The following is an 11062-nucleotide window of genomic DNA, read 5'->3' on the forward strand; positions in this document are numbered from 1 at the left end:
GCACGAGCATACCGCGAGTCACGCGAAGCCGTGAAACCACCGGTTGAATCGTTCTTCTCGCTTCTCGTGCACGCTGTCGCTAACATCTCGCTGACGTCACACTCTGTGATGCCTCTGCGATGGAGGTTGTGTGGATGACGCGGGGAGGGGGGCGGTCTCTAAAGGAAGGTTCAGAGCATGCCTTGCTGAGTACACAGCATGAGGTGCCGGCAGGGGCGTCGTCCGGTCCGCTGAGGAAGAGCGGAAGCCACAGAACGAGAGCAGCTACAAGCGATGCTGCGACGAGCATGAAATTGGGAAGGGCTGTCACATCGTCCTGACACAACAGGAAGGACAACGTGTACACACGCGGCGTAGGGTCCCTCCTCACACTGTTGCCTCTCGCCCTTTCGCCTCCCCCGTGATGGCGGGGGGGAGGGGGGCACGCACCCCCATGCGTCGCATCCCAGGGTCCAGTGCACTCCTCCCCCCTCCCCCCTCTCTGTGTGTACGGAGGCCAGGCAGCCCCCTCCCCCTCTATCCCTGCCAACGCCGAGCCACTTCGGGTGCTGACGTAGAGGGCTAGGCCCTTACGACGTAGCGCGACGGATGCCGGCGGCCATGTCGTGGATGGCGCTGCCATCGCACCAGGCGATGGCGTTTGTGTGTGTGTGTGCGTGTGCCTGCCGCACTCGGGTGGCAGAGCGGCCTCCACCTCTCGGTGAGCGGCAAGAGAAAACGGACACGCGGAAGACCAAACACCAAGCCCGCACTCCTCTCCTCAGCCTCACGAACGGGCTTCTAATACGGCTCGATGCTATCGAGCTCCGCCTGCGTAAAGGCCGTGGCAAAATGTGTCACACCGCTGTCAGGCAGGAGTCGCAAGATGGTGTTCACAGCAACCCGATATGACGGTGCGGCTACCTCGGTCAGCATATTGGTGCGGCGGTACGCCTCCATCGCGACGCGGCGCATCTCACTCTGCGAGGAGAGGCGCCGCTCCTCCGCATCCTCAGGGGCACGCCTGCGGATACGCGCCACCCGCACCGCCTCATCGACACACAGCAAAAACCCGGCATCCGGCGCTGGCAAGTCCGCTGGCCAGCGGTACACCGCATCGCCCCTGGGCGGCAAGCTGTCGTAGTTGCAGCCGTTCGCCAGCGCCATAGCGCAGGTAGAGCACCACCATCTGTCGACCACGACCGCTGACGACTGCGACGCTTCCAGGATGCCCGCGGCTGCAATGTAGTTGGCAGCGGAGTAGAAGGCTCTCGCCACGGCCTCCTCCTGGCCTCGGAAGGTCTCCCGGATTGCCGCAAACTGCGGCGGCGGCGTGCTCATTGCCACCCCCGATAGCTTCTCTGCCAGCGTGCGCGTGACGAGTGTCTTTCCAGTGCCATCCAACCCCTCCACAACGATGACAGGGTTTTGGCGGGCAGCCGTGGAGCTCGCCGACGTGCTCAGCGACTCTGCCTGGCGAACAAAGTTGGAGCAGTCTGGCGTCCACCACGGCGGCGGCGGCGACGACTGTTCCACGGCGTGTAGTACCTTGAGGCAATCTAGGCGGGACCTGTACACGTTGGTGCCACCGTGCAGCGTGCGCGCGAGGGCGGCGATGGAGGGCATCAAGGTGATGAGGAGTGGCAGTTATATGTGTGTGCCTCCGTGAAGAGAGTCTCTACGCGTGCCGGAAGTGTGCTGTGCGGAGTTACAAGAGAAGGGGAGGGGATGTGGGCAACGACGGGAAGGTGAAGAGAGCACATCCGCGGTCGGATGCCACTCCCATGAGAGACACAGAGACAAGAGACGAGCACGCAAAACGCGCGGGTCGTGTCCCGCCGCTGGCCTCTCCCCCACCTGGCGAGCGGTCCCGTGAGGACGACCACGAGGGCAGAAAGATGCCCCATCCATGCGCCGGCTCGCCATGCCACCACCACCACCCCCTCCCTCAGTTCACTTCGATCAGAGGAGTATCCACCCAGGGCAGTAGAGGTGATTTGACCGCGGGTACGGATCCTTCACGAACCACCGGGACGGTGCGATGACGCGGCGCAGTGAGACGCGGTTCAGGTAAGCGCCCCACCACGAGAAGGTGGAGTTCGCCATCACGATGTCGTTGCACTGCGACATCATCAGCAACTCCAGTACATCACGCGGCATCGACGGCGACGACGCCGTTGGCCTCGCCGATATCGCGCTTGCCTCCGTCGCGGCGCAGACGAGGCTGACCATCACGGCACCCTTGTACTTGGTGCGAAAGTACCCCACAACGGTGTGCCCAAAACGCTCCTCGTCGCAGAAGACAAGCAAGTGAAACGGCAGCAGCGGCAGTATGCCAACAGTCGGCGCTTGGGCCGAGTCTACCGCTGGCCGTTGCCGCCGCAGCAGCGAAGGTGAGTGCAAGAGCAGGCCACCAAGCAGCTGCCGCACTGCCGCATCGTAGTACTCGACGACGTCGAGCTGCTCGAAGATGTCGGTAAAGCGTGTGTAGTCGCCGCGCCGCACGTGCAGGGCGACGGTGTGGCACGATCCGCTGCCGTAGTACGTGGCGAGGTGCTCGCGGGCCGAGTCCCACAGCTCCCGTGGAATGACAGAGGAGATGATCGGGTGGTCGTCGAAGAAGGCGTGGCTTTGGAAGAAGCCGATCATGTTGAAGACACAGGCCCGCTGCGCATCGAGTTGCACCTTCCGCACTGGTCGCGTCTCTGGCACCGTCACGACAGGCAGCGGCGGCGAGGACGCACACATCTGCACGCCGTGATGGCCGAGGTCGCGAAAAAGTGTGGCCCAGTAGGTGGGGCGTGGGCCCTCGGCGCTGCTGCTGAACGGCGTCGCCTCCAGGTAGGCCGGGATGCCGGTTCGGTGCGCTGTGGCTAACAGATTTGCAACGAGGAAAAGCTGGTTGCCCATGCCGCCGACAATGTTCGTTGTGAGGCGTGCCTTCGACGGTGATGGTGTCGCTGCTGCGACGGCAGCAAGGATCCGGGCAGACGCCCTCATGGACAGCGATGATGCGTGAGTAGTTGAGCTTCCGCACCGACGTGTGTGGGAAGAAGTGAGGGAGGAGGGCAATGCCCTGTGCTGCCGCCGGGTTGACGAATCCTGTATCACTGGGCGGTGACGGTGGGAGGGAGGGAGGGACTCCGATCACGGCACACGGCCCTCGGGCAGACACAGACGTACACACAGGGCTTCCTTATAAAGTCACCTCCCTGCCCAACCCGCCGGCAGTCCAATGAAGCCCGTGTCCGCTGCAGAGCACGTCTACGCAGAGATACGCAGCACCGGACACGCCGTCGTGGGTGGCGGAGGGGGGAGGGGGTAGAGATTGGAGTCCTGGACACACACACATACGCGCAGAGGGACAGCGAGAGAAGAGAGGGAGAACGTGACGGCGGCAACGGAGAAGAACACCGGGAGAGTCGCAAGGCAGCCAAGGAGGGGTGCATGAGCAGAGAGGCAAAACTGGCAGCATCACTGAAAGTGACCGCACATCGCTGCCAAGGCAGATCCCCCTCCCCCTCCCCCCACCTCCCCTCCTCTCGGGGGCCGTTGTGCATCTTGTCCAACGTAGAGTCGCGCGAGAAAAGGCGGAAGAAGAGCGAGGGACTGCGCCTTGATGAGGTGCGGCAAAGACGGAGCACGTAAACGCTGATCCCTCCCTGCGCTACGCCGCACACTAGGTAGAGACCAAGCATGCACCCACGCGCGCGTGAGGCCGTTCGTGCTGCTGTATGCATGCCTGATCAGCTGTAAAGTTCGAACAATCCCTAAGGCTTGTGGGGCCTCAGCTCGCTCAGGGAGATGAACGCCCCCTGCAGAATCCAATGTGCCCGCGCACGCGCACGTGTCACCACGCAAGACAGCAAAACTCGAGCAGGAGCCCACACGTCCGCCGTAAACCCTCTTCGGGGGGAGTGCCTTACACACACACACCACTTTACCTTCGAGTCAGCCAACAGAAGCACCCACGCGGAGATTTGTGCCCCCGAAAGCAGCGAGAAACGAGGCACCCCTCCCCTCCCCCTCCCCAACCGCTACGGTTTGGCATCACGATGCTTGATGCCCTTCTGATCCAGCAGCATCTGCAAGTCACCGCTCTCCGCCATCTTCAGAACAATGTCGACGCCGCCGGCGAACTCGCCCTTCACAAACACCTGCGGGATCGTCGGCCACTCGCTCACCTCCTTCACGTAGCTGCGCACCACCGGGTGAGCAAGCACGTCGAAGGAGGTGTACTCCACCCCAAGTGCCTCCATCACGTCAATCATGCGCTTCGAGAAGGCGCACATCGGCGCCTCTGGGACACCCTTGATGAACACCACAATGTCCTCGTCGCGGATCGTGTCGTCTATATCCTTCTTGATCATTGCGATCTCGTCCTGCGCGAGGTCGCTGGACACCATGCGGGGCTGAAAGTCAGGGTGCGTCTCCTCAGCGTCCGTGTCGCCACCCATCGCCGGCGGCGCATCCTTCGTCGGTGCGGCTGGCGCCAGCCACACCGGGTTGCTGCTGCAGAACGAGCGCGTCGTCCCCGCCAGCGTGCGATGCCGCAGAGCCACGAACGACGCGCCAGCCACCGCCGACACGCCGCGCATGAGCACGCGGTAAGAGAATGGCAGCATGCGTAATTTCTGCATAGCCAAGGGCGACGTGCAAGCCAACGGCCAGCAGAGCACCGCACAAAGGGGGAGAGAGCGGGCAGAGGAAGGGAAGACGCGAGAGTCTGTGCAGACGCAGGAGCAACGGAGGACCTTGCGTGTATGTGTCTGCGTGCGTGCGTCCCGTCGCTGCGTCACCGGCCTACGATGCGTCTCGGTGCGGCTCCAGCGCCACGTGTTCACTCCTATTTCGTTTTTTCTTTTGGTGTGCGTGTTGCGTGGGTGTGGGTGTGGTGAAACGGCCCTCGAGTGGGTGTGTGGGGGCTCACAGCTTCAGTCCTTTACACAGCGGTGGTGTGCGTGGGAGGGCTTATGCGGGCGCTGTGTTGGTTGGCCCATGTTTTCAAGGACACGTGTGCACAGGCGAGTGCGCCACGTCAGCGGTCAGGACGGAGGGACGAGGGAGGACAGCACATGAGGGGAGGCGGAGGAGGGGAAAACGAAACATGAGCGGGTCTCACACGTGCTCGGGGAGCGCAGGCACATCCGCGTGCCTGCTGCGATCGTCCGCATACTCGTGCACCCGCCCGCCAGTGGAGGCCGCCAAGGCGTAGTGGGCAGTCGCAGAGCAACGGAAGGGAAATGCCGAGACGGAAAGTCGCGTAACACTCTACCAGTCTCCTGCTCCACACTGCATCACTCCACAGCCGTTTCCGGCAACTGTCTCCATGACCGCCACCCACACCTTCTCAGCTGCAGTGAGAGCATCTGTTGCAGCGGCGTGAAAGACCGGCGGCGGTGGAATGGGGAGGGGGAGGAGGGGGTGCGCGCGAGGACACTTAGCGGGGAGTCTCACAGGAAGAAAAACAAAAGAGAAGGTGCGCGCACCGAACTTCGGAGTGTGCGTGTGGAGGAGGAGGGAGAGGGTGCCGTGTGCGCCATGTGCACCTGCGGGAGAGTAAGTTGAACGAGCGCGTCAAGCCACTCATCACATCAGCCACGGCGCCATACATCGCCACTTCTGCACACATGCAAGCGCACACACACACACACATGCGCAGTGGCCATCGACTTTCCTGGCTTTCGGACCCCCTCCCCAGCAGCCTCCTCCTCCGGTGCCCTCGGGGCATCACCACCACCGCTAGCTGCAGTGCTTCTACCAAGTCGAGTCAGAAGCTGCTGTTACTGTCGGAGTCGATCAGGAAGCGCTTGAACTTCGAGACCGCTGTCTGTGCTTTCGGCTCGGAGGCCTGTGCAGCAGAGGCGTCGTTGCAGCTCGTCGCGGCGGCAGCTTGGCTGGGCGGGTGCGACGGCGGTTCCGTAGAGTTTGCGGAAGTCAGTGCGGGCACCTGCGCCTGCACCGACGTGCATCTCGGGGGGATCGCCGGCGGCGTCCTGGCAATCGTATTCTGCTCATCGGGGCTGCTCCTCGCTGACGCCTTCACGAGCGGGTCAGTTGCAAGCGGGGGCTGCGACCCGGGCGGCGGATGCGGTGGCGACCGCGCCCCTGTGTCCGTGGGCCACGCGCTGCTCAGTGTCGACGCGGACGCAGCCGACGCCAAGACGCGCTCCGGGGTCCCTTCCGCAATCTCTGTGTCTTCTGTATGGGAAGCCGCCACAGGTCTCTGCTCAGCTGTGGCACCAAAGCTGTCTTCATGCGTCTCCAGCGCTGCGGCGTGCACGATGGAAGAGTAGAAAGGCTGCGACGACGACGTTACCGGCTGTGGCGGAGCCAACAGCGGGGAGAGTTCAGCCACAGACTGCTGTGCAAGCTTGACGGGGGACGCTGGAGGAAAGATGGCGGCCGATCTGAAGGCAGCTGAGGCCGTTGGCGCCGACGAGTCCCACACGTTGTTGCTGATATTGTTGTGGGTCGTCGTCGTAGTCAACGGCTGCTGCGGTGGAGCCGGCGTGTCGGCAGGGGCGGTGCGAGTTGGAGCTGCCGGCGTTGGCGCGGTGGCTGCTATGTCTTCATGAGCCTCACCCTCCTCCTCCTCCTCCTCGCGCACCTCTCGGTGGCGAGTGGACCGCAGTGGAGACTTCACCGCCCTGGACGTCTTTCCACCGGCCCTTCGTGCGGCACTCCTCGACGACGACTGCGGCTTCGGCGGCGGCGGTGCGTACTGATAGGTGTTTGCCTTCTCCGTGTTGGTCTGGAAGAGATGCGTGTCGATGCCGAGGTAGCGCTTCTCCTCCGGTGTCAGGTAGGCCGCAACCAGCTCGTGCACGGCGTCGTGCAAGACCTCAAGCGCGTCCTCGACTGACTCTACAGCGGACTGCTGCTGGGGTGTGGGCTCGCCGGCGAGTCGGACCTCGCCGTGCCTCTCCTTAGAGTAGCGGGGGTCGGTGCGCATCGCCTGCTTCACCTGGTTCCTCATGTTCTCGCGGCAGTCGTACAACTCTGCTACCTCGTCGTAGAGGTCAATCAACTTCCTCGTGACGCCGTTGCGGTAGCGGATGCGCTCCGTGGACGTCGTGCAGCCAGGGCGGACCTGCGCAATGTCACGGCTGCGATGTGACTGCCGGTCACTCGTAGTGGAACGTGGTGGCGGTGAGCTCCCGGTGGAGTGCCGCCCTGCGGTAGCAGTGGCGCCACCCGCCCGCTCCCCTCGCACTCGCCTGCCTGTAGCTTCGTAATCCCGCTGAGGCAATGCCTCCATGTAGGAAGACGTAAATGGCGCTCGCATGGCGTTGGAAGAGGAGCGCGGCGTCGCCTGTGTGGCCCTCGCTGCGGATGCGGCCGCACCGCCAAAATATGATAGAGTACGGGCGGCTGTGAAGGCTGCCGGGCACCGCGAAGGGATGCAGTACGCGTGCGGTGTGCCGCTTCTGTTGCCGCCATTTCTGTGTTCAACACCAGTTGCCGCGGCCGTCGGGTTGGGAACTGGAGACAGTGTCCAGAGCGGCCTTCCCGGCGGCGTCGTCCACTGCGGCTGGCGGTACTCCACGACGGGGACTGTCAGCGCCGCGCTGATGTCGCGTGCGCGGCCGTAGTGGCGAAGTGGTAGCAGCGTCACGGTGTTGGAGGGGGCGGCGCGAGCATCGACATTGTAGTGCACCGTGTACCGATTCTCTCGCTGGGGTCTCTGGTGACGCGAGGACGGCCCAGGGTCGAAGTGCATGGCGTTGATGTATGGCGATGCACGTGCGCGCGCGTGGGTGTGTTTCAAGTGGCCAGTGGGTGGGGGAACGCACCAGACGAAGGAGTGCGTGCGTCAAAAGGGGCCCGCGACGTGCGTTGTCCGCTGCAGGGGGAGGAGGGCGGTGAGAGTGAGGGGGGCCGGATGGCGAAGCGAATGGTGTCTATGCGGTTGAGTGCACTGTGCAGGATGCAACAGGAGTGGGGGTGGAGGAAGCGAGGAGGGGGGAAACGGCCCAAGTCAACGTCGCCGCTGTGGCTGCTGCGGTTGCAGGGCCGTGTCACACGTACGCGCCAGCGGTGGACGAAAGGGAGGAGGCGGACCACCGAGAGAGAGCGGGGGGAGAGTCGGAGGCAAGTATGGAGTGGGCTGCGAAAGATGTACGAGGATGCTAGCATCATGGACGGGGCTACGGCAGCTGGCAACAGACCTACGACAGCACAAGGACTAGCACGGTCATGGGCACGATGAGTCGAGCGAAACGGGTGGCACCTGCGGCCTTGCAAGGCTTCAGCAGTCCAGAGGGTAAAGTGTACAGGAGAGACGAGGGCGAGCGAGAGGGAAGGAGAGAGATCATGCGCTTTGCCGTGTCTCTGCGTCGACGGGACCTGTCCCTGACACATGCGCGAGGCGTCCTGTATGCCTAGCGCCGCCCAGTGTGAGCTCCATCGCTGCATTCTTCACGTGTCTCTCTTCGTGTTCGGTCGAATACGTAACGGCACTCGATGCTGTTGTCGCTGCGGCCGGCAACGAGTTCAACGATGACGCGGGTGTCCTCAAACTTTGGATCGCTCACGGTGTGTGTGTGGGCGCCCGCGCGTATGCTTCTTCCCCTCACCCCCACCACCACCACCACCCCACTCCCTCTCAGGTGCTGCGGTGATGTCGATACAAGGGCGGTGGAAGGCGGTGACGGTGGTGCTCGTAGGCGGTGTGCGCCGACGGGTCAGTCGGGTGGCGCCACCATCCCATCTACGAAGGCAGACAACACGAAATATACATACAGAAGGAAGCCAGTGAGCATGCGCAAGCGGATGCAAGATACGGAGGCGTAGGAGGGGGAGAGCGACGGTGACAAGTGCACGCGCATCGTGGCATCCGACCGGCCACCCCACCCACCCTCGCCCGCCCTCAACATCGCCGATGCGGTCTTTCCCCTCCCATGGCAGCGTAACGGGGGAGGGGGAGACTAAGGACATGCGTCACGAAGGCGCCAGGGGAAGCCGAGGCGCCGCCAGTCCCCTTCCGCGCCCGTCCCTCCTCAGCGACGAGACCCTGTCGAGCTGGAGCTGGTCAATACACTTGCAGACGCCGATGAAGCCCTCGAAGTTAGAGACAATGATCTCGACGCGGCGACTCGGGCCCGATTACCGCGCCGCGGTGGTGCCTCTGCCGCTGATCGCGATGCACCGGGCTCGCTTCGACGGCTTCCCCCCGCCTCATTCTGCGCCTTCAGCTCCCTAGTGCGCAGCTGATACTGCTTGCGCAGCTCCTCCAACAGAGGATCATCGCTGGCACCCCGGCTCGCACAGGAGGACTTCCCACTGCACATGTGCCGGTTCGAGCTGGAGCTCACCAGCCCCGCTTCGTCGTCGTGTTGGTGGTGGTAGTGCTGCGCACGGCTTCCCTGATAACGACGACTGTATTCCTCACGTGGGGTGTGGACGGCAGCAGCAGCAGCACTAGACCCGGAAGGCTTTACGTGGGCACTCGCCACAGCTCCTGCAGACGAGGGAAATGAGATCACACTTGCTGGCACCGCGCGCTGTGTCGAGGTGGACGTACTCTGCGAGCGTGACACCACCACCTCCTTGTCGATGTCCGGAGCGCGTAGGTAAGCGGGGTTCGCGCCCATGGAGATCTTCTCTTCATCCGACAGGAAATGAGCGGCGAAGCGGACCGACGTGTTGCGCAGCGCCTGCAGCGTGTCCTCCACCTCACTCAGTATGGTCTCCTGCCGCGCGATGTGCTGCACGGCGGCGGCAGGGATCGGGATGCCGTCTGGAATGATGTCACGTCGGCGGAGGCGCCACTCGTCTCGCACGTCAGCGAGGATGTCAGGGCGCAGCTGCATCGCTGTCCTCCACACCGGCCGCAGTTGCGTGCGCATGGTTGCGTGCAGCGACTCGACGTTGTTGTGGAACTCTGCGAAGCTGCGCACCGCCTCTTCCCGCACCCAGGCCGCATCCTCGAACGTCGCGATGCTGCTCTGCACCGCCTCCTCCGTCAGCAGCGGTGTCGCGGAGGCCCCGTTGATGCGCCCGGGCACCTGCCCCGTCCCGTCCGCGTAAGACGCATCTCCTACGCCGCCTTGCACACAGCGCAGAGGCGCACTAGAAGACTGCGTTAGTGCCATCACGATGACGTTGCGCAGTGACGGCGGCACATCTGCCCAGTCGCCGTCGCCGTGCGCCACTGCTCTCACCACACGAGAGACACCAGACTCCCGTGCAGGCATCCTTGGCCCAACGGCTCTCTCGATGTGTAGGCACGTAGGTGGGGGGTGGGAGAGCCGAAGATACGTGTGCCTCTCGCTCGCTTTAACACTGTGCGTGTGCGCTTGTCTAAGATGAGCCTATCCGTGCAGACACGCGCATGGACAGCAGAGCGGCGCAGGAGACGAGAAACAGGGAGCAGCAGCAGAGCATTGTAAAGCAGGAGGCGCTGACGCATGCGCCGTGACACACATGACGCAGATACACGCGATGCGAGGAGAACACGGACACGGACACTCACACGTGCAAGCGGGCCCCTCCGCGAACTCCGCCGACAGTGTGCACCTCACCGCCCTCCAACGTCTCGCCGCCTCCCTCACAAACAGATGGCCTTCACGGCCTTGTGCGGCAAGGCGGGCGGGCATGTGGCGCTGCGCGTGTGTGGTGAGGCGGCACCCTGAGAACGAGAAGAGAGAAGCACCGGAGCCCTCGCCCGCGCCACAAGAAACGCAACAGTCACACGCAGCGGGCGGCGAGGTGCCGTCGGGGCGTGTGTCGCCTGTCGCGGCGGCTGCCGCACGCGCTACACACGCACCGGCCCGTGCGAGACATTTCGTTTTCCATCTCACGGCACACTCTGCAGGCCTCAGCCCATGTGACCGTTCTTCTATAGAACATGAGAGAGGTGGGGGGAGGTGGAGGCCGCTCTGCCACCCGAGTGCGGCAGGCACACGCACACACACACACAAACGCCATCGCCTGGTGCGATGGCAGCGCCATCCACGACATGGCCGCCGGCATCCGTCGCGCTACGTCGTAAGGGCCTAGCCCTCTACGTCAGCATCCGAAGTGGCTCGGCGTTGGCAGGGATAGAGGGGGAGGGGGCTGCCTGGCCTCCGTACACACA

At 63.7% G+C, this 11062-nt stretch overlaps 5 protein-coding genes across 5 annotated transcripts; all 5 read right to left on the reverse strand.

Moving 5' to 3' along the window:
* Positions 1 to 780: 780 nt before the first annotated feature.
* Positions 781 to 1605, reverse strand: LMXM_01_0090 (conserved hypothetical protein; the record flags this gene model as incomplete). Its single annotated transcript, XM_003871485.1, has 1 exon — positions 781 to 1605. One exon carries the CDS (start codon positions 1603 to 1605, stop codon positions 781 to 783), a length of 825 nt encoding a protein of 274 aa, XP_003871534.1.
* A 336-nt stretch (positions 1606 to 1941) lies between these two features.
* LMXM_01_0100 (conserved hypothetical protein) lies at positions 1942 to 2889 on the reverse strand (the record flags this gene model as incomplete). The annotated part of the gene is made up of 1 exon (XM_003871486.1): positions 1942 to 2889. The coding sequence occupies one exon, from the start codon at positions 2887 to 2889 to the stop codon at positions 1942 to 1944; it is 948 nt and encodes a 315-aa protein (XP_003871535.1).
* Positions 2890 to 4016: 1127 nt separating this feature from the next.
* On the reverse strand, positions 4017 to 4604 carry LMXM_01_0110 (glutaredoxin-like protein; the record flags this gene model as incomplete). Its single annotated transcript, XM_003871487.1, has 1 exon — positions 4017 to 4604. One exon carries the CDS (start codon positions 4602 to 4604, stop codon positions 4017 to 4019), a length of 588 nt encoding a protein of 195 aa, XP_003871536.1.
* A 1145-nt stretch (positions 4605 to 5749) lies between these two features.
* LMXM_01_0120 (conserved hypothetical protein) lies at positions 5750 to 6958 on the reverse strand (the record flags this gene model as incomplete). Its single annotated transcript, XM_003871488.1, has 1 exon — positions 5750 to 6958. One exon carries the CDS (start codon positions 6956 to 6958, stop codon positions 5750 to 5752), a length of 1209 nt encoding a protein of 402 aa, XP_003871537.1.
* Positions 6959 to 8981: 2023 nt separating this feature from the next.
* On the reverse strand, positions 8982 to 10076 carry LMXM_01_0130 (conserved hypothetical protein; the record flags this gene model as incomplete). Its single annotated transcript, XM_003871489.1, has 1 exon — positions 8982 to 10076. The coding sequence occupies one exon, from the start codon at positions 10074 to 10076 to the stop codon at positions 8982 to 8984; it is 1095 nt and encodes a 364-aa protein (XP_003871538.1).
* Between the last annotated feature and the right edge of the window lie 986 nt (positions 10077 to 11062).

This window comes from Leishmania mexicana, chromosome 1, assembly GCF_000234665.1.
Source record: "Leishmania mexicana MHOM/GT/2001/U1103 complete genome, chromosome 1".
Taxonomy (NCBI): Eukaryota; Euglenozoa; class Kinetoplastea; order Trypanosomatida; family Trypanosomatidae; genus Leishmania; species Leishmania mexicana.